The sequence below is a fragment of the Xenopus laevis genome, chromosome 5S (genome assembly GCF_017654675.1).
Source record: "Xenopus laevis strain J_2021 chromosome 5S, Xenopus_laevis_v10.1, whole genome shotgun sequence".
NCBI lineage: Eukaryota > Metazoa > Chordata > Amphibia > Anura > Pipidae > Xenopus > Xenopus laevis.
The window spans coordinates 30,528,109-30,552,852 of record NC_054380.1 but is presented as its reverse complement, the minus strand read 5'-3'; the positions used below and the strand labels follow the sequence as shown (position 1 = coordinate 30,552,852).

The 24,744-nt window shown below is 40.3% G+C and overlaps 1 protein-coding gene across 2 annotated transcripts in view; it reads right to left on the bottom strand.

Annotated features, from left to right (window-relative positions):
- abhd12.S (abhydrolase domain containing 12 S homeolog) overlaps positions 1-24,744 on the bottom strand; it is a 51,424-nt gene that overhangs the window by 7,179 nt on the left and 19,501 nt on the right. The window contains exons 2-12 of one of the 2 annotated variants that reach the window (XM_018265127.2): positions 22,386-22,510; positions 20,020-20,125; positions 17,084-17,203; positions 14,704-14,734; positions 13,931-13,976; positions 9,955-10,084; positions 8,752-8,789; positions 6,140-6,219; positions 5,788-5,870; positions 5,225-5,303; positions 3,311-3,438 (exon numbers count right to left, since the gene is read on the bottom strand). In XM_018265127.2, coding sequence (XP_018120616.1) covers positions 3,311-3,438; positions 5,225-5,303; positions 5,788-5,870; positions 6,140-6,219; positions 8,752-8,789; positions 9,955-10,084; positions 13,931-13,976; positions 14,704-14,734; positions 17,084-17,203; positions 20,020-20,125; positions 22,386-22,510 — 966 coding nt within the window. The remainder of the gene's footprint in view (positions 1-3,310; positions 3,439-5,224; positions 5,304-5,787; positions 5,871-6,139; positions 6,220-8,751; positions 8,790-9,954; positions 10,085-13,930; positions 13,977-14,703; positions 14,735-17,083; positions 17,204-20,019; positions 20,126-22,385; positions 22,511-24,744) is intronic. The other variant, XM_041564360.1, reaches the window with a different exon arrangement.

The following is a 24,744-nucleotide window of genomic DNA, read 5'->3' as shown; positions in this document are numbered from 1 at the left end:
GCTGAAATGTAATATACATGTGGAGTAGTGTGCATTGTATTAGTTTATTAGGATTTTGGTCGTCCAGTGGTTGTTTGTGCTGTTGTACAAAGATTTTTGCAGAAGAGGAAGTAATAAACTAGCCTATGTAAGTAACCCACCGAATAGAGACGTGAGTGGGGGTAGAATGGACGATACTACTGGATTGTGCTAAACTGCCCATTCAAAGACCATTAATGTCTGCCACATATGAGCAACTCTGCAGCTTATTCAGAATGTATAGAGCCAAAAGGACATCCACCACTACCTATATCTGGTCTACAGAAAAACTACTGAGAGCTATATAAAACTTGTGGGAAACCCAAAAATCATGTGGCCACCCTAAGGATAGCAATTGGGGCCTATGCAGACCATATTAGAGAGGTCCACACCCATGACCTAAAGCAGTCCTTGCCCCACCAACCTGATAGATCTAGCTGGACTGCAGACACTAATAGTATTTGGTTGGACAGTCTAGTATAGGGGGAAAGAAAATGCTAGTACTGCCGTAATAGAAAGCAGAGGGACTCAAAGTCCCAGACTCTCTCTCTGCACATGTGCCTGCAGTAATATTTATGGCACCATTATGTACCCCTAGCCATTTATTTTTCCATTTAAGAGGCAGGAAACAAAAAATGTTGTGGGGAGGTGTTGCATGTAGTTCACAACATTACAAGGGTGCACACTAAAAACCAATGATTTCTAGAATATAAGCATTCAGTTATAATAAGGCACAGGTAAGGTGCAAAAAATAGGTGCATAGGAGCCCAGGCTCCTTGTGTATCACTCATAGCACACCATGCACCAGGGATGAAAAAATCTCTCCATTGTCTGTAATTATCTCTGCTATCTGAAACAGATATGCCATTAAAAGCAAAACTGGCAAAGGGCAAACAGAGCACAGATGCTCTCTAACTTTGTGTCCACTATAGTATTGTAAATGAGTCTTGCTTTGCATAATGCTTGTGAGTCTATTCCTGTTTTTCTTGATCTGTTACAGACCTGCAATTTCCTTCCATTCTTGCCTGTTATGAGTGAGTGCAAGCTTCTGTGCAAGGTCTGATTGTTACACAATGCACAAGGACCACTGGCACCTTTTCCCAGCTATAAATCTCAATAATAAAATCGCTGGCGGGATGGCATTCGGAGCGCTTCGTTTTCCGAAGTCGTTGAAGTTGCCTCACGAGGAAACTTCGAGCGACTTCAGAAAACGAATCGATCCGAGTGCCATCACCCCGGGGGATTTTCATTCTAGCCGACGGGAAGGCAATTCGGGGAGATTAGTAGCCCCGAAGAAGAGGAGATTTGTCATCGTGTGACTAATATCTCTGAATCTGACCGTGTGTCTCTGCCCTAAAGGAAAACTATACCCCCCAATATGAATACTTAAAGGGATACTGTCATGGGAAAACATGTTTTTTTCAAAACGCATCAATTAATAGTGCTACTCCAGCAGAATTCTGCACTGAAATCCATTTTTTCAAAAGAGCAAACAGATTTTGTTTTATTCAATTATGAAATCTGACATGGGGCTAGACATATTGTCAGTTTCCCAGCTGCCCCCAGTTCTGTGACTTGTGCGCTGATAAACTTCAATCATTCGTTACTGCTGTACTGCAAGTTGGAGTGATATCACCCCCCCCCTGCCCAGAAGCCTAACAACAGAACAATGGGAAGGAACCAGATAGCAGCTCCCTAACACAAGATAACAGCTCCCTGGAAGATCTAAGAACAGCACTGACAACTGTCTAGCCCCATGTCAAATTTCAAAATAGAATATAAAAAAATCTGTTTGTTCTTTTGAGAAATGGATTTCAGTGCAGAATTCTGAAGGAGCAGCACTATTAACTGATGTGCAATAGATTTATATCAAATTAAGTGGGATATTAAAGACTGTCGCCAAACTGGAAATTATATTTACGTAAATATTGCCCTCTTACATCTCTTGCCTTGACCCATCATTTTTGATGGTCTGTGTGCTGCCTCAGAGATCACCTGACCAGAAATACTAGAACTCTAACTGTAACAGGAAGAAGTGTGGAAGCAAAAGACACAACTCTCTTAGTTGGCTCATATGACCTAACATGTTTGGTGCACCGTAAATCCTATGATCCCAGGGGATGGCTCTTATTTTTTAAAATGGCAATTTTCTAGTTAGGATTACCGAGTGTCCCATACTACTAAAAAAGTATATTATTATGAAAATGGTTTCTTTATATGATGCAGGGTTTTACAGAGCTGTTTTATGCAATAGAGACCTACATTGTTCTGGGGGTATAGTTTTTCATTAAGGCTAAAGAAAGTGATGATCTGGCAATTCTTCTTGCCACATCCCCATTATGTTTCTTAGCTGATACTTACTGGCTACAGTACAGCCCTTGAAGGGCAGGTTTGGAGACTTATTTTTTTTTTTTTAGTTCCACTGTGCTTTGCTGAGAAGTATTATACATAATTAAAGCCTGCATAAAGGCATTCACATCCCCCATGCTACATAAAGTGCATTTCCTTAAAAACAACTGGTCCCTCTATGTGGTTGTTAAAGGAGAATTCAACCCTAAAGTTAAAAAACTCCTACCTCCTACCCGACATAGGCCCCCACTCCCCACCCCCCAGCCTAAGTGTTACCCCAGGCAAATGACCCTAACGTTTTACTTACTCCTCGGTGCAGATGAAGGCCTCGGATTGAACGGGCGCCATCTTCTTCTATTTGGAAATCTTCGTAATGAGACCGGCGCTTCGGCAATTTTCGTGTGTTTTGCCGCATGCAAAGTTGTCGAAACAGAAAATTCCTTGAACTGCCGAAACTCGCGGAAATTGCCAAATCGCCGGTCTCGTTATGAAGACTACTGAAGCAGTTGAAGATGGCGGTGTGAACTCCGATGCCTGAATCTGCACCGAGGAGTAAGTCAAACGTTGGGGCATTTGCCCAGGGTAACACTTAGGCTGGGCAGGAGGAGGTCTATGTAGGGTAGGGGTTTTTAACTTTAGGGTTGAATTCTCCTATAATGGAATGCTACATGTATCACATGGGCCATGTGGATATTTTCTGTTATAAGAAAGCTTGCATTATATTTATTGCATAATGGAAAAGGCTTTTGGAGCTCTTTTGGCCCCCCTCACCCTAATCCCTTTGTATGCTAAGAAGTCAAAAATAAAGGCAACAGCTGCTGTAGTTCACTTCACAAAATTCAAACTTTTCTGGTGCCCATGCGCTGGGGGTCACATTCTACGTTGGAGAAACCAGAGCAGTTTACAGACTTTTTTCTCCCCAAGACCAGCAAAACTGCTTTACCTCAGTATCTGGTGCAACTCTGGGCTTCGGTATATGTACTTGTGCCTGTATCCCAGATCTTTGTGGAATGGAACAAACTGAACTTTGTAGTCACGTAGACTTCGTGCCGGAGCTGCGATGTTGTAAAGCTGCAAAGGTTTAAGAACACAGCCATGAGTGAGACATACACCCACTGTGGGATACATTTAGGAAGATAGATGCCCTTTGAGGGACATATTCACTCATCAGGAGTACTGCTCAAACCTTGTTATCATTCTCACTATTCCCTGATAACCAGGACATAAACAAGTGCCATATGCTGTAATAATTACAAATCATTAAAGGTGGCCATAGACGTAAACAATTACAATCTTTCTTGGGAAAGATCTTTCCAAGAAAGATTGTTCGCTTCAATACACATGTGTAGAGCTGAACTGTCAGATATACAGATAGAAACAATAGAAATCTACCTGTATCTGAAGATTCAGCACTAACAATGGCCGATGTTCAGGTGCCTTCGAACAAAATTTTCCGTCCAGCCTGATCGACGAGCCGACCGATATCCAAGTCTTCTGCAGATATCAGTCGGCTCTTTTCCCACCATACACCATAATTGCTATAATTCACATTCATGCGGTCAGTTTTCGTGTCTCCTTAATATTTATATGCGCTCACCCAATCATTTCAAAGGTTCAGCTGATGACACGACTACATGTATATGAGCATAATCAGTGAGTACCACAATTAGCTCATTATCTGCATACGTGTGATGTAAGCTTCTGAGGCTACATCAAACACACGATAATAAGCAAAGAGCGAGATTCGCTCTTTATGTGCATGCGTACTATACAACATGGTTGCCTGAACTGGTAGTTCCCTCCTGGTGCAGACAGCCTAGTTCTGGTGGGCCTATGATTAAGGGGTAAATTTATCAAAGAGTGAAGTTCCCCCACTAGAGTGAAATTCCGCAGCTCTCAAATCATTTCTATGGGATTTTGAAAGGCATATTTATCAATGGGTGAAGTGAAAGTTCACCCTTTGATAAATACGCCTATAAAAATCCCATAGAAATGAATGGAGAGTGGCAGAATTTCACTCTAGTGGCGGAAATTCACTATTAACTCTTTGATAAATAAACCCCTATGTGTTGTGAGAACACAAAATGCGTATGGCTGTAATCTATGTTTGTACTTTTTCACTGTAACTGCTGGAAGGACTGATCTTTCAGTGTCTGCTCTACAAACAACATAGTTCTGGCAGGGCTATTATTAAAAGAAAAAACTATTGTTTTCCCCCATACAGAGTGCAGTCTCTATCAGCCCGCACCTCTGATGGGGGAAAGAAATTCAGATAAGGTGTCCTTTAACACAGACCAAAAAATAGTAGAAACTATATGGGGGAAGATTTATAAGATGGAACAGTGAATAAAGGAATATAAATGACAAAAAGTAAAAAATGCTGAAAAATTAATTCTTAGGCAGCAATGAGGCCAGAACTACTACAATATACTAGGAATCTTTTTTGGACAACAAAACTGCAAAAATGTAAAGGTAAAAATATAAAAAAACTGTGTCTGCATAAGGGAAAGCATCAGCGAAAGGTGTGTTCTTTAATTATGCTTTAAATACAGTAGGGATGCACCGAATCCAGGATTCGGTTTGGGTTCGGCCTTTTTCAGCATATGCAAATTAGGGACGGGAGGAAAATATTGGGACTTTTTGTCACAAACCAAGGAAGTAAAAAATGTTTTCCCTTTCCCACCCCATATGCATATGCAAATTAGGATTTGAATTCGGTTCGCTATTCAGCCGAATCTTTCGCAAAGGATTCGGGAGTTCGGCCGAATCCAAAATAGTGGATTCGGTGCATCCCTAAAATACAGTACTATTTTGTAAACCGTAACATCTTATTAACCAAAACATTTCTATGAATTACCTTTTTTCCAAGATGGAATGGAATAACAGGGTCGTCTTCTGCGTGTAATATGAGCAGGGGACAGGAAATATATTTCACACTAAAAAAAAAAAAGAGACAAGAGGCATTTGTTACTCTGCAATAAAAGTCTGGAATCTATAAAGCAGACAGAGAAAGCCAGAGCACATTTTAATTATTTAAATCAAAGAGTTTAAAACAGGGGAGAGAAACATTACTTCCTCAGCAGTGCTGCCGTACAGTAGAGGGTGGCCTGTTTTTTACCTGTACAACTTGTAGAGTTTTTATTTCAAATTGCAGCTGATGAACTACAACAACTGCCAAAAACACAAGACAGCTGCAAAAACGCTGAGGGCTGTAGCTCAATTACTGCTAATGTGCTGAAAGTTTGATGCCCTTGTTATCTAGAATTAAAAGAAAGCTTGCTTCCAGAGGAACACTGTTCTCTGTTACTGGTAAGTCATCATATTCAGTTCTCTACTGACTATCCATGGCAAGCACTCAGTACAGTGTCAGGTAACAGAGGCAGAAGGACCTTCTCAGGTGGAAGCATCGCTGTCACTTACTTATCATCGTTAGCAAACTTAATGCCACTTGCTGTGATGGTGTCTAAGAAAAACCAGTCAAAGCCTGGGAAATATCTATATATCTGAAAGAGACAAAAAAGTAACATTATAGATCCCATCAGACAGACACTTCATTACTATTGTAATGACACAAGACCTCTCCGCATGCTCTATTCAAAGGCTAATTATTATAAACTACTCAACACACACCTTTTACTGCTGCTTATGAAAGGGTATGGACAATTTAATGCTAAACTTGATGAACTCTGCCCCATAAAGACTATTATGTAGGTTTCTTTGGTGGGCAGGGTCTTATAATACCTGTAGTTGTATCAGCACAAGTTATACTTGCCACAGAAAATGGATGGCTCTTGGCCTCCTCCCGAATATTGGTAAATGGAGATTCAAGCATCAGGGCATCAGGAGGAGTTTCTGCAAATATAAAAACACATTACCAGCTTATCTATTATAGACAAAGTACCTACAAATATAGGTATACAAGCCTATTATTTGTGATGCAGCAAAAGATTTGAACTGGGCCGGCTGGACACCGGGAAAAAACCCGATGGGCCCTGGCCTGCATTTGTGATTTTCCGCGCATTGGCATTTTTTGTGCATGCGGTTTCATGCGCGTGACTGTGGTTTTTCACACATGCTTGTCGGTACGTTTTTTTGTGCACGTCGGAAATTTAGTGGTTGGAGCTTCGTTGTGCAGCCCAGTGGGCCTCGAAGGCTCCAGTCCGATCCTCTGCAGCAATACTGAATGACTTTATGTTATGTTACATTTGTGAGTAAAAAATGCTAAGATTAAGGTAAGCATAGAGAAGATTATGCCTAAAAATTCTGTATTTTAGATACATAACTAACTTTCCCAGCCCAGAGGTTCAGCAGCCCTATAGCAGTAATGATCCATGAATATAAAGTGTGCCAGTGGCACTGCACATGCTCAGAGGGAAGCTGTTGAGGATCTAAGTTTAGATATACGTTGAAAGGCTGATTTTGATTCTGAACTTTATAGGCTATATATATACAGTATATTTTATAAGGTGATTCCTAAGCTCAGGTAAGAAAAATAATATGTGGGGGATACAGGGGGCTTTTTAAAGAGGCATGTATGTTTAATGCTTAAAGGAGAACTAATCACTAAAAATAAATATGGCTAAAAAATGCCATATTTTATATTGTGAACCTGCTAAAAAATGCCATATTTTATATTGTGAACCTAAGGGTTCAGCATTTCTATATTAGTAATGATGCAGGTCTTCAAAGTTATCACAGGAGTTTCTCTTCTTGGATTTTGGAGGAGTGTCTGCAACACACACATGATCAGTGGGCTCTGAGCAGCTGAGAAGCTAAGCTTAGGGGTCATTGCAAATCATCAAGCCTGTCATATAAGTTGATGTTACAAGGCTGATGTTTACATTCTAATGTTAACTGTGCTGGTTTCTGTGCCGTCATGTACCAATAATCTGAATTATTTATTAATCAGCCTTATTTTGTGACATTTCTATTCTATGTGTACTGTATATTGTGAGTGGGTCCCTAAGCTCAGTAAGTGACAGCAGCACAGAGCATGTGCAGTGACAAGATGGGGAGCTACTGGGGCAAATTTGGAGACACAGATCTTCCCTGCTAAAGGGCTGTGGTTGTCTTGGGCTGGTACAGAAACCCAAAACATAATGTACAACATTTCTACCTACTTCTTTAGTTAAGCTTTAGTTCTCCTTTATGGTGAAGACACACAGAGTTACTAATAGCAGCTACTTTTTGTGGCTACCAAATGCCCTGCCACAGACAATACTGAGAATTGCCTTGTAGAGCCTTATCAAAGCCACTTCGGACATCCGAATCGATTTGTATGCCATCCCGCCGGCAATTCGTATCTTTGCCGGCAGGAAGGCATTTCGGGGAGAAGTAGAGAACATTTGTCACTGGGCAACTAATCTCCCCCAGCTGCCACCATCCTAAAAGTGAATCAATAAAGAAAATAAATATTGTGTAATTATCTTTACTGTTTATCAGAGGGTGCAGAAGGTTACATATTTGTATCAGGAGAATTGATTCACACCAGCCAGTCGCACCTTTGGTACTCAGAATGTGTTTTTAAAGATTCCAGTCCGAGTTCAGTTAAATCTGGGAGTGGTTCATGCATTCCGGCAGAAGAACTTTGCCTACTGAGAAACCAACTATTCAGTGGTAGGGAGATATTTAAAAACAATGCACATGTCTGACTCCTGAGAAGAGAAATATGAACAAGCTTATTGGTGGCCAACTTCTTGGACAAAAAATAACATGGAGTCAAGGTGTTGCCCTTAGAAATGAACAAATTATGCACAATGAAGAGATTCAATCTTTTATTATTTTTTTTTATCTTGAATCTACTCAGAGGTGACATTTCCTTTATTATTCATCAAGTTCGGGAGGCATTATCATTCTCCACCTGCTGACATGTGCAATGGTTTGTAACCTTTAACACACTGCACTTAATTTACACTAATTCTGGTAATCAGCTTAGCAGCTCAAAGATTGGTTTAGTTTTAAAGTTTTACAGACATAGCTACACATTCTATTCCGCAAATGGATAAGTTAACTATTCTGCCTGTGTAGATATGAGTAGAGCTTAGAATGCCATGGTTTTCTAAGAGTGGTGGCAACAAATCTTCTCTACTGTGGGTGACCAATCTCCCCCAAACTGCCTTCCTCCTGGCAAGAATGTGCATCGCTGGCGGGATGGCATACGTATTGCTTCGGTTTTTCCGAAGTCGCCCCACAAGAAGGGTGCACATGGACGCATTGCAAAGACTTTGGATAGCAAGTGCTGTGGTTACGTCCACAAGTTTGACATCCATGTATCCAAAATAAAACTACAAACACAAAAAGTTTAGACTCTAGCAGCCACTGTAATCGAGCACCAGTATGCTATACATCTGTCAGTAACAAATGGAGACAATATTGGAGCTTTACCTCTTTCACAAAGTCTTCTTACTAGATTGGTTGCAACCCTGGAAGAGCAAACAGTCAGTCAGATCATCATGGAGTTGCAATGAGTTACACCATTCAGGCAAATATGGCACCTGCAAATGCTTTACTGACCATAATCACTGGTGGGAAAAAGTACACACCGCTCCCACGTTGTGAAGTAGCCTTAAGTTATCTCTTGATTATTGCCAGTGGAGAAAGCATTTGCAGGAGATTAGTTCTAGTTTACAGAAGGGGAGGAAGCTTTATGTGTGCTGTCACCCTAAATTGGGGAGTGGGATTTTATGTATCCACTGGTGATGGGCTACAAACAACATCTCGGTAACATTCAGTTCGGCCTATTATTCCTCTCTTGTCTGACAGAAGTTTAACTTAACTTGTCTGTTAGGCTAAGGCTGAGGGCACACAAAGCACTGGCTCTTTTTTGAAGGCTGAGAGAAGTAGATCCGCTCCAATCTTCAGCTCCATTGATCTACACTAAAAAGTACAGATTTGCTTTACTGCAAGTACACAGAGCGTCGGTCTAACCAATCTCCATTCTGTGTACCTGTACTAGAATGAAAGCAGTACTTTTCACTATAGATAAATGGAGCTGGGGAAGACAGTTGATCCCTGCAGTGCAGTGCAGAGAATGTTGGTGCTAAAATGTGAAGTATGAATTTTGTTGCCAAAATCTGCTTTGTGTGCCTGCACCTAGGCCGACACAGTGAGTCCAGGTGCAGACATATAAAAAGGTTTGATGCAGGCAAAACATCAGCCCAGTGAGGGGCTTAAGGGTTATTAGTTGGTGGGTTGAATTTATATTAATTTTAAGGATGAGATTTAGTGGGTTTGAAGGTGTCACCCAATGCTAATCTTGGAGCAGCCGTTCTCTCTCTTTGGAGAGATGCAGTTACGTTTTCCCCTTGTAGTCTGAATTGCAGAACCTAAGGAGGAAGCTTACAGCACTGAAGGGGGCTGAAAAACTTTGGACATTTTTGCTAAGCCACCACACTTGCATGAAGGAAATGTTGTGCCTAAAATGTATACATACTAGTAATATATAGGGCCAGAAATATGCACTTTAGTGTGATATCTGCACGAAGTTTGGACTTTGGGTCATGTGTACTGGAGCTTCTGAGATGTATGTTATTTTTCCTCCTCATTCAAACATTAGTATACCTTTTGGGTTCATTGTTGGTGGCTTACCCTGTGCCTAATGAGTGCCCCCATATGTAAACTGGATTGTCTCCGCTCCGTGCCTTTATCCAATCAAAAGCGTGCAGAGCATCATAGGTCATTCCGCTCTCTGACGGAGAACCTGCAGAATCGCCCCATCCTAACATAAAGATTTTCGGTTAGATTTGGTCTTACGGTATTTCACTCTGTCAGGTTACATAGTTCAAACAGATGTTAAACTGAGAGAAGGTAAACATGATATCAATAATCTTGTTTAAAAAAAAAAATAATACCATACTGCTTCGTTCAAGCACAGAACAGTGGTGGTCAAAATACTGGTAACTGCCTGTAACCACTTCCTGTACAGTTGTATAGGAAACACCCTGTCTATGAAGACATTTAACATTTGAGTGATGGTCCACTTATTGCTGCAAAGACTGCCATGGGCAAATAATTTCCTATCTATTTCTACAGGAAGGAAGATTTGGGGCCGTTTAATAATCCAGCAGTTGGCACTGGCGTATAAACTCAAACAGGCAGGAAAGTTCTTTGCAAAGCCCAATCTAAGGAACAGTAATATCAAAAAATTATAATATACCGATTGAACTGCACTGGTACAACTGATGGGTTTGCTACAGAAACTTTACAATAGTTTATATAAACAAGCTGTTATATAGCCATGGGGGTAGCTGGAAAAAGGAGAAAAAGCGCAGGATAAGCTCTGTAGTATACAATGGGATTCTTCAGAGCTTCTCTGTTATCTACTGTGTATCCTGTGCTTGAATGGCTGCCCTCATAGCTACACAGCAGCTTGTTTACCTAAACTATAGTTGTGTTTCTGTAGCAAACACACCCGTTTTACCAGTGCAGGGCTACACTACATTATATTGCCATTACTTTAAAACACTTTTTTTGTTGTTACTGTTCCTTTAAGCACAAACACAAACTAAACTGCTCTAATAAACTAGTTTTCTATGTAAGCAAATGCTTTGTGACTTAGTGCTTGATAGTTATATTGATTGATTCTATTCTGCCTCATACAAACATGAATCACTTTCAAGATTTACTCAGCAGATGCCCTTTTTCGTCAATAATTAACACAGATATTGTTTCCATGGTGCACATAGCCATGGTTTCAGACCAACTGGCCCAGGGACTAATTTATCACAAATTGTGCAATTTGGCCATGTGCATGGTACTGGGTCAGTTAATGGTATCACTGTGCAGATGTGGCCCTATGCTATTCTGGGATGGCCATTAATCCATACACGTCCCAACCGGGGTCATTTGTGACCTGATTTGCTATTTTGGATGAGCATCTTTAGTGTGATCCTTCCAAATGTACCTGGAAATCAGTTGTCAGACCTGGCCACATTATAACTTTATACTATATTTGTCTGCCTGAGAATATATTTTTTCAGCTTACCAAATGCAAAGGAAAAAGTTGTTGCAGCTCAGCTAGAATGCTAACTAAGAATAATTTAGGGCAATGGAAGATGAGACATTTTGTTGCCGTGTTTAAACTCTTACAACAGTCGTTGGTGACAAAACATCCCCTCTGCCATACAGATTATTATAATACTGCCTCCACATAAAAAATAGAGTGAAAAATAAATAAAAGTTTAGGAAAGATTATGGGGATTAAAATAAATAGCAGCGGAGGATGTGTTCCAGCACAGGCTAATTGAGCCCAGCGGTACTGAATCCAGCAGGGACAGCCTCACAGAGCTAATAAGAGAATATGTTTCTCATTGAATATAACAGATTAAAAGCTCATCAGATAGTTTCCAAGCCTTGTTGCTGCTGATCCTGCACACCCACACACAGGCAAAAATAACACACTCCATTAAAATCTCTATATTCATAGTACTGGGCAAGTTACACTGGCCAGCTGGTTCCTTTCTTTTATTTCATTCTATCCTCTATACATAACAAAACACAAATCTGATTGGTTAGCAAGCCAGTAGTAAAACGTGCACCTTTTATTACACCCCCGTGTGTTATCTATCATGGGATAAGGTGAATTCCTGCTCAGTTTGAACTGGCGCTTTGATTACCCCAGTCTATCTTTTGCCTTATCCTGGAGCGAGAGTTGATCCTATCACCAAATCATCAAACTGGCAGTTTGATTTCCCCAGTCTACCTTTCGCCTTATTCTGGAGCGAGAGTTGATCCAATCACCAAATCAGTCATTACACAACACTCATATCATATGTTTCACGTTACTCCAAGACCTTGGATAAAGGGTTTCAGCTAATACACCATTGGAAGCAGGTTGGATTTTAGGACTGAAATGTTACTTTAATTTCCTGTGAAAACTGCAGAGAAATATCACGTACAGCAGGTTATTTGTATCCACTCAGAAATGTTCTGTACTGAAGAGCCCTTGCTGAATCAGCTCTGTGATCAAAGCAGAATTCTACGCAACCATTAGATGAGGCAGTGCTGACACATGCAATGAATGAGGGCGTTTAGCCATGGAACAGGCTGGGCTGCACATGAGGGAATTTTCCCCCAAAAACAGTTTTTCAGCATATTGGAAAAAAAAAGTAATTCTAAGCAACTATGCATTATACAATTACAGGTATGGGACCTGTTATCCAGAATGCTCGGGGACCTGATGTTTTCTGGATAACGGATCCTTCCTTAATTTGGATCTTCATACCTTAGGTTTAATAGAAAATCAAGTAAACATTAAATAAACACAATAGGCTGGTTTTGCCTCCAATTAGGATTAATTATATCTTAATTTGGATCAATTGCAAGGTACTATTTTATTATTACGGAAAAAAAGGAAATCATTTATGATTATTTGATTATAATGGAGTCTATGGGAGACAGCCTTTCCGTAATTCAGAGCTTTCTGCATAACAGGCGTCCAGATACCTGTACTGCAAATTTTCAGTGGTTTTGTAGTTATCTATAAATGCAATTGCTACTGAAAGCAGTATTTGTTTACCGCTTTTGGCTTGGACTCTTGAAAGAATACAATAGCAGGTCAGTTCTCCCCTTGGTCTGTTAATCTGCTAGCTTCTGTTACATTGTTTCATGAATCAGATCCGTAGTGCACACAATATAAATAGCCAGACAAATACCACAAAGTTTTCAATAGAAATTGAATTTAAGATTACTGTTGAACCACTGAAAATGTAAAATAAATGTACGATGCAAAGCCACTAATGACTTTGTCTTCATTGTCTAAAAATGTCGGCGTTGGAAGTGCTAGGTCGCAGGTAGGGTTGCCACTTTTTCTGGAAAAAAATACCGGCCTTTCTATATTTTTGCTGTTTTTTTCTATTAATAACATTGGTATCAGGTATCATTTTTACCGGCCAGGCTGGTAAAATACCGGCCAGGTGGCAACCCTAGTCGCAGGCGGGAAGAGCATGAGAAGAGCTCGACCAGGACCTGCCAGTGACCCAAAGATTATATGCAGGAGTCGGCCCGAACCGCGGTTTCGGGCCGGCCCGCACATCACTAGTCTAAGGAATAGACTATACAAGGCAAGAAGGGCATGACACAGCCACAACAAATATATGGCAGTCACAATCTGGTAGAATTATAATAGGTTATTAATACCTGTAAATTATTATTATAAGTAAGATGCCTGAGTGTACTTCTACCTGCCAATCCAACCAATCAGTCTGCTGGAAAGCTCACTCTACATGGCTACAGGGATGAATTGTAAATAAAGTCTGAAATGGAGAAAAGACTGCACATCATGAATAATTATATATAGAGACAACAGTTCAGTAGCTATTGGGCTCACTTGTACATAATGAAAATGCTCTGGGGGTCTAATATTTTAGTCAATTCTTAAAGGCTGTTCATTTTGTGCACTGGAAACACAATACGGGCAGTGAGTAGAAAGACTGAGTGACGGAAGGAAGGCCGATCTCTAGATGATCACAAGACCTTTCCATTGTATTATGCTTTTAATAGTTGTACATAAACATACTCAGCAGGTTCTCTTGAAACCAACAAAACACACTTTAGAAAGGCTCACCTCTGTAGTCAAAGGAAATTACGTGGTATCCCATGGAACTGAGCACCTACAACCAGAATGCAGTATTGTTATTACAGAAATTCCTTATCATCATCTACAGAAACTGCAGAGTGCACTTTGAGAAAGATCTGCCATTGGCTTCTACCCAACTAATGTGGGGCATACACAAAAAGATCTGGGGGGCTCATTTACAAAATGCAGGGATTGCTGCAAAGTGCAAGCAATGGGCTCAAACAGATATGATTTTTCACGTTTGCAGTTTTCACCATGTCCTGCACGGAGGATAGGGTTGCCACCTTTTCTGGAAAAAAATATTGTCCTTCCTATATATTTATCTTTTTTCCCTATTAATAACATTGGGATCAACCATCATTTTTACCAGTCAGGCCTGTAAAATACCAGCCAGATGGCAACCCTAGGTGGGCCCTGCCAACAAATAGAATGGGGCCTCAATTAAAACTCCCCACACAGTGATCCATCAAGCTACACCCCTTTATGACAAAGTCCTGGCCATGATGCTCTCAAACACAAAACACAGCCCTACTCCACGGCAACCACTGCTTCCTTGTGACCCATGAAATCCCATTTGAGTCTCCTGGAGACCATTCTGTCACTTAACCCCATGACTGGAGTACCCCTGTCCCCCACCGTTGGCAAACTCACCCACATGGAGTGAATCAGCACATTGTGTACAGATAATCTACCCAGTGACAAGTATGTGGGATGAGTAAAACATTGCACAGAGAAAGTGTGGGAAGCAAGACAAACCATACCTTATAAAGCTGCACTCTGTGATCACCTCCTCTGTGGGGGAAACATAAGTGAAAAGCATTTTAAGTTATTTTAGAATATTCTGTAAAATGCATCTTATTAAATGAATCAAACTGAGTAGCGGAATTCCTATGTATCAGCAATGCATGATAATTAGCTACATCTACATGTTCTAAACACACTAGAATATCCACAAATTACAGAATCATGTCAAATAAGTGTCAACCTGTTCTTATACCATAAAAAACTACAAATAAATATAAGTAAATAATGAATGAGGTGGCTAGAATGGCAGAAGACATGACTTTTTATTTACCACTCAGTAAAACACTGCAAGTGCTGTCGGTTTAATAGTGTGTTTAAAGGGGAACTACTGCGAAAATCAAAATTTAATATAAGCTTCAGCATACTGAAATAAGAAGTTTTCTAAATATAATCAATTAAAAATGTGGTACATTTCTGAAATAATCAAGTTTATGTTCACTTTTCCTCCCTCAGCATCTGTTTCTCTTCATTCTGTCTTCTTGCAGCAGTTGGGTGTCAGATAATCATTGAAAGTTAGATCCAATATATCTTATGGGGGGCTTCCTTTCCTAGCAGATGTTTGAGATCTCACTCAAATAACTGAATCCAGTACAAACAAAATCTAACAAAATAACTCCCTTTTGCACAAATCCTGCATTTAGAGAGACAGGGTTTCTGGTGATTTTAATAGAGTGAGCTCTAATACATCTTCTAGGCAAAATGAGCCCCCCTATAAGATATATTGAATCTAACTGTCAATGAATATCTGACACCCAACTCCTGCATGACGACAGAATGAAGATAAACTTAAATATTTCAGAAACAGTACAGAATTCTTAATTGATTATATTTAGAAAACCTCTTATTTCAGTATGCTGAATCTTATATTAAATTTTCATTTTCGTGATGGTTCCCCTTTAAGCACAGTGCTTCTGCTGAACTCGATCACCCAAACTAGCAAAAAAAAACCACACTGATCTTCAATGATAAATGTGTCAATTTACTGAACTCTTCCCTGACTGTCAGGAGGCAAATGTTTAGATAATTTGGTAAATTGAAACTGCTGGAAACTGCACCAATTCTTCTCCCCTTATTCTGCCATGCTGCGTACCCACCATAAAAAGCACTGTTGAAGGGAGGTGCTGTGTGATCATGTGCCACAGAAACTCCAGGAACAAGCTATCCAGATAATCCACTGCACTATGGGAATTAGATGATGCATTGCTCTTTGAACAGACTGATATTTGGTTTTAAGTAGTTGTACAGGAATCACTAATTTAGTGAGCATATTTAGATCCATGTTTTTTTGGGTACTGGATCAAACGTCATCAAATGATTCCAATATCTAGTAGGGATGCACTCAAGCCACTATTTTGGATTTGGCCGAACCCCAGAATCATTCATGAAATATTCGGCCGAATACCGAACCAAATCCGAAGGGAAGGGGAAACATTTTTTACTTCCTTTTTTTGTGAAAAAAAGTTACGAGATTTACCTCCCTGCTACTAATTTGCATATGCAAATTAGGATTTGAATTCGGTTTGGCCTGGCAGAAGGATTCGGACGAATCCTAATCCTGCTGAAAAAGGCCGAATCCTTAACCGAATCCAGGGTTCGGTGCATCCCTAATATCTAGTGTATGACTACGTGTTAAGGACCTATAAATGGGCCCACTCTCCAAAATACCCTTCTCCATTCATCTTCGTTCTTAGCCTGTATACCCATCACTACATGCTCTCTTCTCCACAGAATGGCTCTGCTTCCTGTCATCTGGCTCTCTCTGCTAATTCCCATCTATTAAATGCTTCTCTTGGAGAGAAAAAGACATGGCCTTGGTACAGGCAGTGAAACCAATTTATTACATTTTTGGAAAGCTACAAGCCGTTTTCAGGGCACTTGATCGACCAGTCCAACCCTGGAGTGGTTCCATGGATTTCTGGGGGTGGATATAGACTGTGTAAGAGATTCCATTGATATATTGGTAGCAGCAGGTCCGGACTGAGAATTAAAATAGGCCCTGGCATTTCAGGTACACAGAGGCCCAATCAGCCCACACAGAGGCCCAAACAGCCCCCACCAGCCCACTAAATACTGACTTTCTATGGCACCTTATAGCAGCCCCTCTGGCATTTGCCAGAACCCACAGATTGCCAGTCTGGGCCTGGGTAGCAGCCTCTTTGTTGACAGTACTAAAATACAAGCCCCTAAAAGCATCTATATAAACAGCTGACAATAGGTGCTACTTGTGTGTGTGAGAGTCATCAAATTCACTTAATCCAAACCACCCCTATACCACCATACATTGCCCAAACACATTTGTTTTTAGTTACAGCCATGGCTCCCAATATAACCGCTTACCGTGTGCCGGCATTTCCATGCAGATAGAGGATCACAGGGTAATTTGTAGATAAAACCTCCTCGTACCACTCTAGGTCTTTTCCTTGAGCTTCTTTCCATAAAACTGCAGGAATGGTATGCCTACAAATGATCATGTAGATATTTTAGACAGGTGGGACTTTACTTTTGTTTCAAGGCGGCATTCGGCTTTTTTTAAATCAAAATGATTACTTATTATTATTAGTAGTAGTAGTAACACAGTTCTAAAGTGCCAACATATCCAGCAGCACTGTACAATTAATGGGTGCATACACTGAACATACAGATGACATACAACAAAAATCAGTAAGCGAAACAAGAGGACCTGCTTACATATTTTACTTGCACTTTATCCTTAGGAAAGAAATGAGTTGAAAAGAGAGAGAGCAAATAATCTAACAATTTCATCAGAAGGGAGGGAATATCAGTTTAACATGTAACCATGAAGTGAGTCGGAGTAATCTCTTAGATCAGAATTATTCCTCCGCAATTTCTCATTAGCAACTAATATTCTTTTACCCTATTTTGCAATCATGTTTTAATCAGCTGAGAGATCTCTATATCAACTGACATGTTTTGAAGGTAAAATGAAACTGCCTTAATAAATTAGTTGTTAAATGAATGATGACTTGATGTGCTCACAACATGCAATTACTGTGAGAACTCTGGATCCTTTAGGAGTAACAAAGCAAGCTACTCTAAAGACAGATAGCCAAAATCTTTAGCAAGGTTAATATCAGCAAGGTCTCTGCACCATACAAACAGTGCTCAGAGCCATGCCTACTATAGGAAGATGCTACAAGCTGCAATACACAGCACATGTTATAAGACAGTGAATCTGTTTATCTTTGGTTGAAAGTCATTTTGGGTTAAAGCCACTGGCAGTTTAATATATGTTAGGCACAATATCTAGTGCCAATTACTAGCCTTGTTGGTAGCATCAGGTTATGGCCTGTCTAAAAAGTGACTAAAACAGTCAAACATTCATTAACACTTAATGTTAACTTGGTGTGTCTTGAAACCGACTGGTTGGGTTAGAGTCAAAAACAGTGGCCTAACTGAAAAAAGTCTCATTGGGATTCACTCAGATATTGATCATATGAACGCAGTGCAAGGCTGTAAATATGTTCCTCTACCAAAGAATTTCACAGTCCCATATCTGATTCAACCCTTGGCTAAATAATCAAATCAGTGTGATCTGACCCATCAATGGGTCACAGAAAGTTAACAAACAACCAGATTGGCCGTGCAGCGTCAGCTTTAGCACACACAACTTTATAAGCATTTACACAGCCATGAAAAGAATCTGCAATATTCTTGATATTACCCATGCAAAAATTGAACTCAGGAACCCTGAACTACAAGGTAGAGGTGCTACCCACTGAACCACCATGTTTTAGTGGCTTAAGATATGATACTCCAACATTATGGAAGGAACCATTACGCAGAAAACTCCAGGAACCAAGCATTTCAGATAAGCAATCCCATTATAAGCTGGACTGGAATTCAAAATAGGCCCAAGCAGCCTCCTACAGGCCCAGTATATAGTAATGGTCTAAGGCATGTTGCTCACCAACCCATTGGATGTTGCTCCTAGTGGCCTCAACGTAGGTGCTTATTTTTTAATTTCTGGCATGGAGTTAAGCTTTGGTTGCATAAAAACCAGGTGTACTGCCCACCAAAGTCTCCTGTAGGCTGCCTGTCCACACAGGGGCTACCAAAAGCCAATCACAGCACTTGTTTGTCACCCCATGAACTTTTTGCATGCTTTCCCACTTTTTCTTCATTTGATTTTATTTGATTGTGGTTCATGGGTAAAAAAGTTTTCGGATCGCTGGTCTATACATATGTTTTTTGAGGGGGTGTGTACTTCTCCAAATCACTATGACAGGCTATCTAACTTATGCAACGTGTCATGGTTGGGCTCATTAGGGGGTACAGCCATGACATTATTGTTAAAATTAAGAAACCAGAGCAGTAGCTGATACCAGTTTCTAGGCATCGTGGCAGAAAAAACAGGGATAGACAACACTGTAGTGGTATCCCAGTAGGACTCCAAAGAATTGGCCTTTATGAGACCCATAGCTAAAGTGAGGCCCACAAACCTCTTCATTTCGTTAATATCAGTGGGATGCCACATGTGCTTGAGCATATCTGGATATGGGATTTTGGCCAAGATATTGCTCGGCATACAAATTGGTATAGAGGACCATATCCTGTAGGATGGCCTCAGTCATAAATAAATGAAAAAAAAAATCAATTGGTTCAAAATTCCTGGTGTCCATCTTTATGCCAGAGACTGCAGTAAATGGGTGGGCTTTCAAGGGGAAAATTACTAGGAGGCCCCCACACAGGCTCTCCTCCAGCTGCAACATCAGACCTATTGCCCTCTTCCTCATTTTGGACATCCTCTTCCACCTCCATGGGCTCCTAGAAAGCAGTAACAGTGCTACTACTACCACCCGGTGGTATAGAGTCACTATCTGAAGCAGGGGGCACATACTCAGAATTGAAGTAACTAAACTCCTCTGAGTTAGATGCCACCTTGTCAATTCCTGGCTTGGAGGCAAGTTTTGGCTGCATAAAAACAGATGTACTGCTACACAGAGCTTCCTGAAGGCTGTCAATCCATATTGGGGCTACCAAATAGCCAATGACAACCCTTATATGCTAACCCCCCAGGAACTTTTTCATAATTTCTTTACACAAGTAAAAAATGTTGGAGACCCCTGGTCTAAGGCATATTACAGAAGCTCCTCTGGCAGACTCCACACTCTGGTCAGTCTGGGCCATCCTGTATTCCTAGATGATACAAAAATTATCATACGAAAAGCCTCTGCTGCCCTTCAGACCACACCTTTCTGGCTTGTAATGCATCAGCCTGAGCATCAAGATGGCAGAAAGGCCAAGTAACTTACCAAACTCCAATGGACACATCCTCCTCTGGCTGTAAGTAAAAATTGCATGTGTGGTTTAAGCCTTGATCCTGAGGCCTCTTCAAGTCAATAAAATATGGAAACCTTACTGAAAGACAGAAGAACACACAAACACAGGGTTATTTATATATTTTTAGTAGTCTAAAAGGAAGTCTATAGGTAAGTATAAAAAACAAAGATCCAATGAGTATTGTAACAAAATTTTATTGAAGGGCATATGAAGCAAATGGGATTCAATTGGTGGATTGATCTGTTTCTCATAAATTACAGCACTAAAGGTGGCCATACACTGAGAGATCCGCTTCGTTTTGCGATGTAGCCAAATGAGCAGATCTCTCCCCGATATGCCCATCTTGAAGTGGGCGATATCGAGGCCTAATTGTGGGACCACATCAACACACAGATGCGGCCACAATCCGAAGGGATTTTTAATCCTGCCCGATCGACAACTGGCTGACTTTCCCCAGATATCGATCGGCAGCTTTTATTGGCCCGTGTATGGCCTTCTTAAGTTCCTGATTAAAGCATCTAAACCTCCATTGTTTGATTTCAACAACAATCCACCTGAATCAGATTTACAAGCCCATCTATGCTTACTGAATATCAGTACAGTCAATGAATTGCTAGAAACTATGACTATTGAGACTTAATCACAGCTGAAATGAACCCAATAGGCATAAAGGTTTTCTATGATGGTAGGAACTCGTTATACATTGCAACGACAAACAGGTTATCATAATAAAAGGGCTAAACTCCTCATCTGTGTGTTATATAGAGTGTGTGCAGCTCCTTCAATATTTTGTTTAGCTAGTGTGGACAGGGTGGCAATATTGGTAGGAGATCTGCAATAGAAAGTTCTCTTGGTCCTAGTATTCTTGCATCGAGGCACAAGGGTGATATTATACTGATCAGTTGTTGGCTCTGAAACCATTAATGTTGCTTTTAGTTTTTGTTGGCTAATTTTCCTTCCAGTTTTTGGTGGATGACTCATTTCAGTGTTTTTGAGATCCTGCTGCATTTTTCCAATTTGTGTTTGTAGTTACAGTTCATTACTATATACACTCTTGCATTTAGCTCAGTTTGATGAATAAAATGCACAAGACAATTATTATAAGCAATACAGTATATTTTCTTGGTACAGCTGGAGAAAAGCTTCCTTTTCAGAATATGGTGGACACAGCAGTTTAAACATACTGGCATGTGCATCAGTTTCTTTACCTGTGTATTTCAAGCAGCAGAGAAATGCCCAAAATAGCAATTGTCACTTTCCACTGATTCCCATGGGAGCCATCTAGTATAGTCAGTTACAGGCTTAAATTTGTTCTAATGTGTGTTTTCCAGTACCAGAGGTGCCAGCCTTTTCCATTCATGTCAAATGGAGGCAGAAATGAGCCTACAAAGGGACTATCCCATGTTCCATTAACTATAGGTAATGTTACATAAGGCTGTTTCTGGCACTTACAGTATTTAGGTAGTCCACAAATGTGGAAGAAAAGCCTCAGAAACTAACCCTAGCAATATGGGCACTGGTTTGAGTGACAAAAGTAGAGATAAATGGCATGGGATCTGAATAGAAAAATAAACTACAGAAATAAAAACAAAAATGAAAATTCATATAAACTCTAGACTAAACGTGGCTATACATGGAGAGATCCGCTCGTTTGGCGATGTCGCCAAACAAGCGGATCTCCCTCCGATATGGGCAATATCAGGCTGATCCGATCGTGGGCCCTAGGGTCCAACGATCAGATCCTAACGATGCCCAAATGGGCAGTCGAATGGCGGGACCGCATCAACGAATAGATGCGGCCGCGATCCGACGGGATTTTCTGTCCCATCCGATCGAGATCTGGCCGACTTTCGGCCAGATCTCGATCGGTGAAGCCCGTCGGGGGGCCCCATACACGGGCCATTAAGCTGCCGACACGGTCTGTCGGCAGCTTTTATCGGCCCGTGTATGGCCACCTTTAGACTCCACTGCTGGATTTAATGTATATCTTGGGGGTAAAAAATAGTTGTCTCTGAAGCTGCAGTCCCAGTCCTGTGCCCCCAAGTGCATATACATATATAAAATAAACTTCTGGGTGTATGAAGAGTGCACATGTACAGAACACTTTATTGTTATCACTCTAGCTAAAATATATGATATAAAGACATATATATATTATGCTTCCAATAAATAACACCTCAACTTTATGTTTACTTACGAATAGTACCTTATTCACGCTAAGAGAAATAGTGTTTTTATCAGCGCACAGCTTTTTCCAAGTTTATTGTGTGCTTATGTGATATGCATTATTTCTTAATAAGCAAAAAGAAAAGAAAATAAAAGCAACTGCAACACTTACCTAAATTTAAAAACACCAGCTGAGTTTGAATAGCAGGGCAGACCTTTACAAGGAATGGAATTGCTATATACAGTCCGACTAGAAAGATTAGAAACATTCGGAGCCGGGACCACAAACCATAACGCCTATAAAGTCAAAAACAAAAACCAGAACATTAAGAAAATGACTTAAAATGCAATGATGGAACATATACCACTGAGAAAACTGTATCTAACATTAACATTTCCTTTAACCCATTCAGTGACTATGAGTAAATATGTTTCTATACCAAACACAAAGCATTGATAAAAAATGCCTTTTTTATGCAAATAAATACAACACTGAATCGTTAAGAATATAACAAAAGCAACAATCACAAAAGCTACACTCTTTGATTAGTGTTTTTATAAAAATGGTAAACAAAGTGCACATGTGTGCAGAAATTGTCTGTTGTGCTGTAAATGTGCAACAGCCCCGTAATCCCAAAAGTTGTTTGCATGTTAGTGATCTGCAGGGTCCACAAACTTCTCATTCATATTAATGGAAGTGCGATTCTTAGAGGCACATTTGTCAATGGTCGAATTTCGAATTCATGTGAGTTTTTTTAGACTCCCCTAAACTCCCATAAATTCAAAATTCAACTATTCAAAATGTAGCGATAAAATCAAATTTGTTAAACTCCAACAAAATTAAACACTTTGTCCAGGATAAGACTGTAATGGTAACAAAGGCAATGGGGAGGGTTCACAGAAGTAAAAAAAAACAAGGAATGGAAAAAAACACAGAACTAGAGCAAAGCTCCTGCACTTTAGCCCAGAAGGAACTCCCTTGTGCTAATCACAATCACAATATCATAAGCAAAGGGAGGTGACCCAAAATATACAAACTCAAATTAAAACCAAATAACCAATAGAGATTTTAACTGAGAGAGAGAAGGAAAGAAGAAAATCACTGCTCTTATTTTATAATGCAAGAAATATATTTCACATTTTAAGATAGAGAAGTTTAAACCTGTGTGTTATAGAATGGCCATTTCTAAGCAACTTTTCAATTGGTCTTCATAATTTATTTTTTATAGTGTTTAATTATTTGCCATCTTCTTCTGACTCTTTCCAGCTTTCAAATGGGGGTCACTGACCTCATCTAAAAACAAATGCTGTAAAACTGTATTGTTATTTCTATTTTTTATTATGTATGTGTCTATTTGTGCCTCATTCTATTCCAGTCTCTTACTCAAATTAGTGCATAGTTGCTAGGGTAATTTGGACCTAGCAACCGGATTGCTGATATTGCGAGCTGGAGAGCTGCTGAATTAAAAACGCTAAATAGCTAAAAAACCACAAATAAAAAATGAACAACAATTGCAAATTGTCTCAGAATACCACTCTCTACATCATACTAAACGCTAATTTAATGGCAGAAAAACCCTTTCAGTCGGAGGTCAGTGTCAGACTGGGGGGTCAGGGATCACTGGAGCTGCCACATCGCACGCACCCACTCCGGACCCTAGGGTTGTCACTTGGGCGGTATTTTAACGGCCCGGTCGGTAAAAATTATGACTGATCCCAATTTATTAATAGAGTAAAAAGAAAAATATATAGGAAGGCCGGTATTTTTTTCCAGAAAAGGTGGCAACCCTACCGGGCCACCTACCACCCACCCCCCAACCAGCCTCATCAGCCAACATCAAGACAGGGACCCCCTTCGGCAGCCTCCAGCAACCCTCCTCTATTTGCTTTCTTTATTATACTACCTTATTACACAGAAAATAATGCTTGCACAGGAAAAGAACTGTGCTATAAATATCCTACCTGGATAGAAGTGCCTAAGGCGCAATTGTGTAACGAAGCCTGCTACAGCCATCAGTATTTCACATCCTCGTCCTACTCTGCTAGCGTATTAAAAATTGTAAGCTCTAAAATGTACTTTAAGGGTCAACTAAAACTAAAAAGTCTTCAAAACTGGCTTTAGGCAAACTAATCACCCTCTTGCAGCCATCTCGGGTCATTTTGCCTGGTCATGTGCTTTCAGAAAGAGCAAGCATTTTAGGATGGAACTGCTTTCTGACAGGCTGTTGTTTCTCCTACTCAATATAACTGAATGTGTCTCAGCGGGACCTGGATTTTACTATTGAGTGCTGTTCTTATATCTACCAGGCAGCTGTTATCTTGTGTTAGGGAGCTGTTATCTGGTTACTTTCCCATTGTTCTGTTGCTAGGCTGCTGGGGGGGTAATATCACTCCAACTTGCAGTACAGCAGTAAAGAGTGACTGAAGTTTATCAGAGCACAAGTCACCTGACTGGGGGCAGCTAGGAAACTGACAATATTTCTAGCCCCATGTCAGAGTTCAAAATTACAATATATATATATATATATATA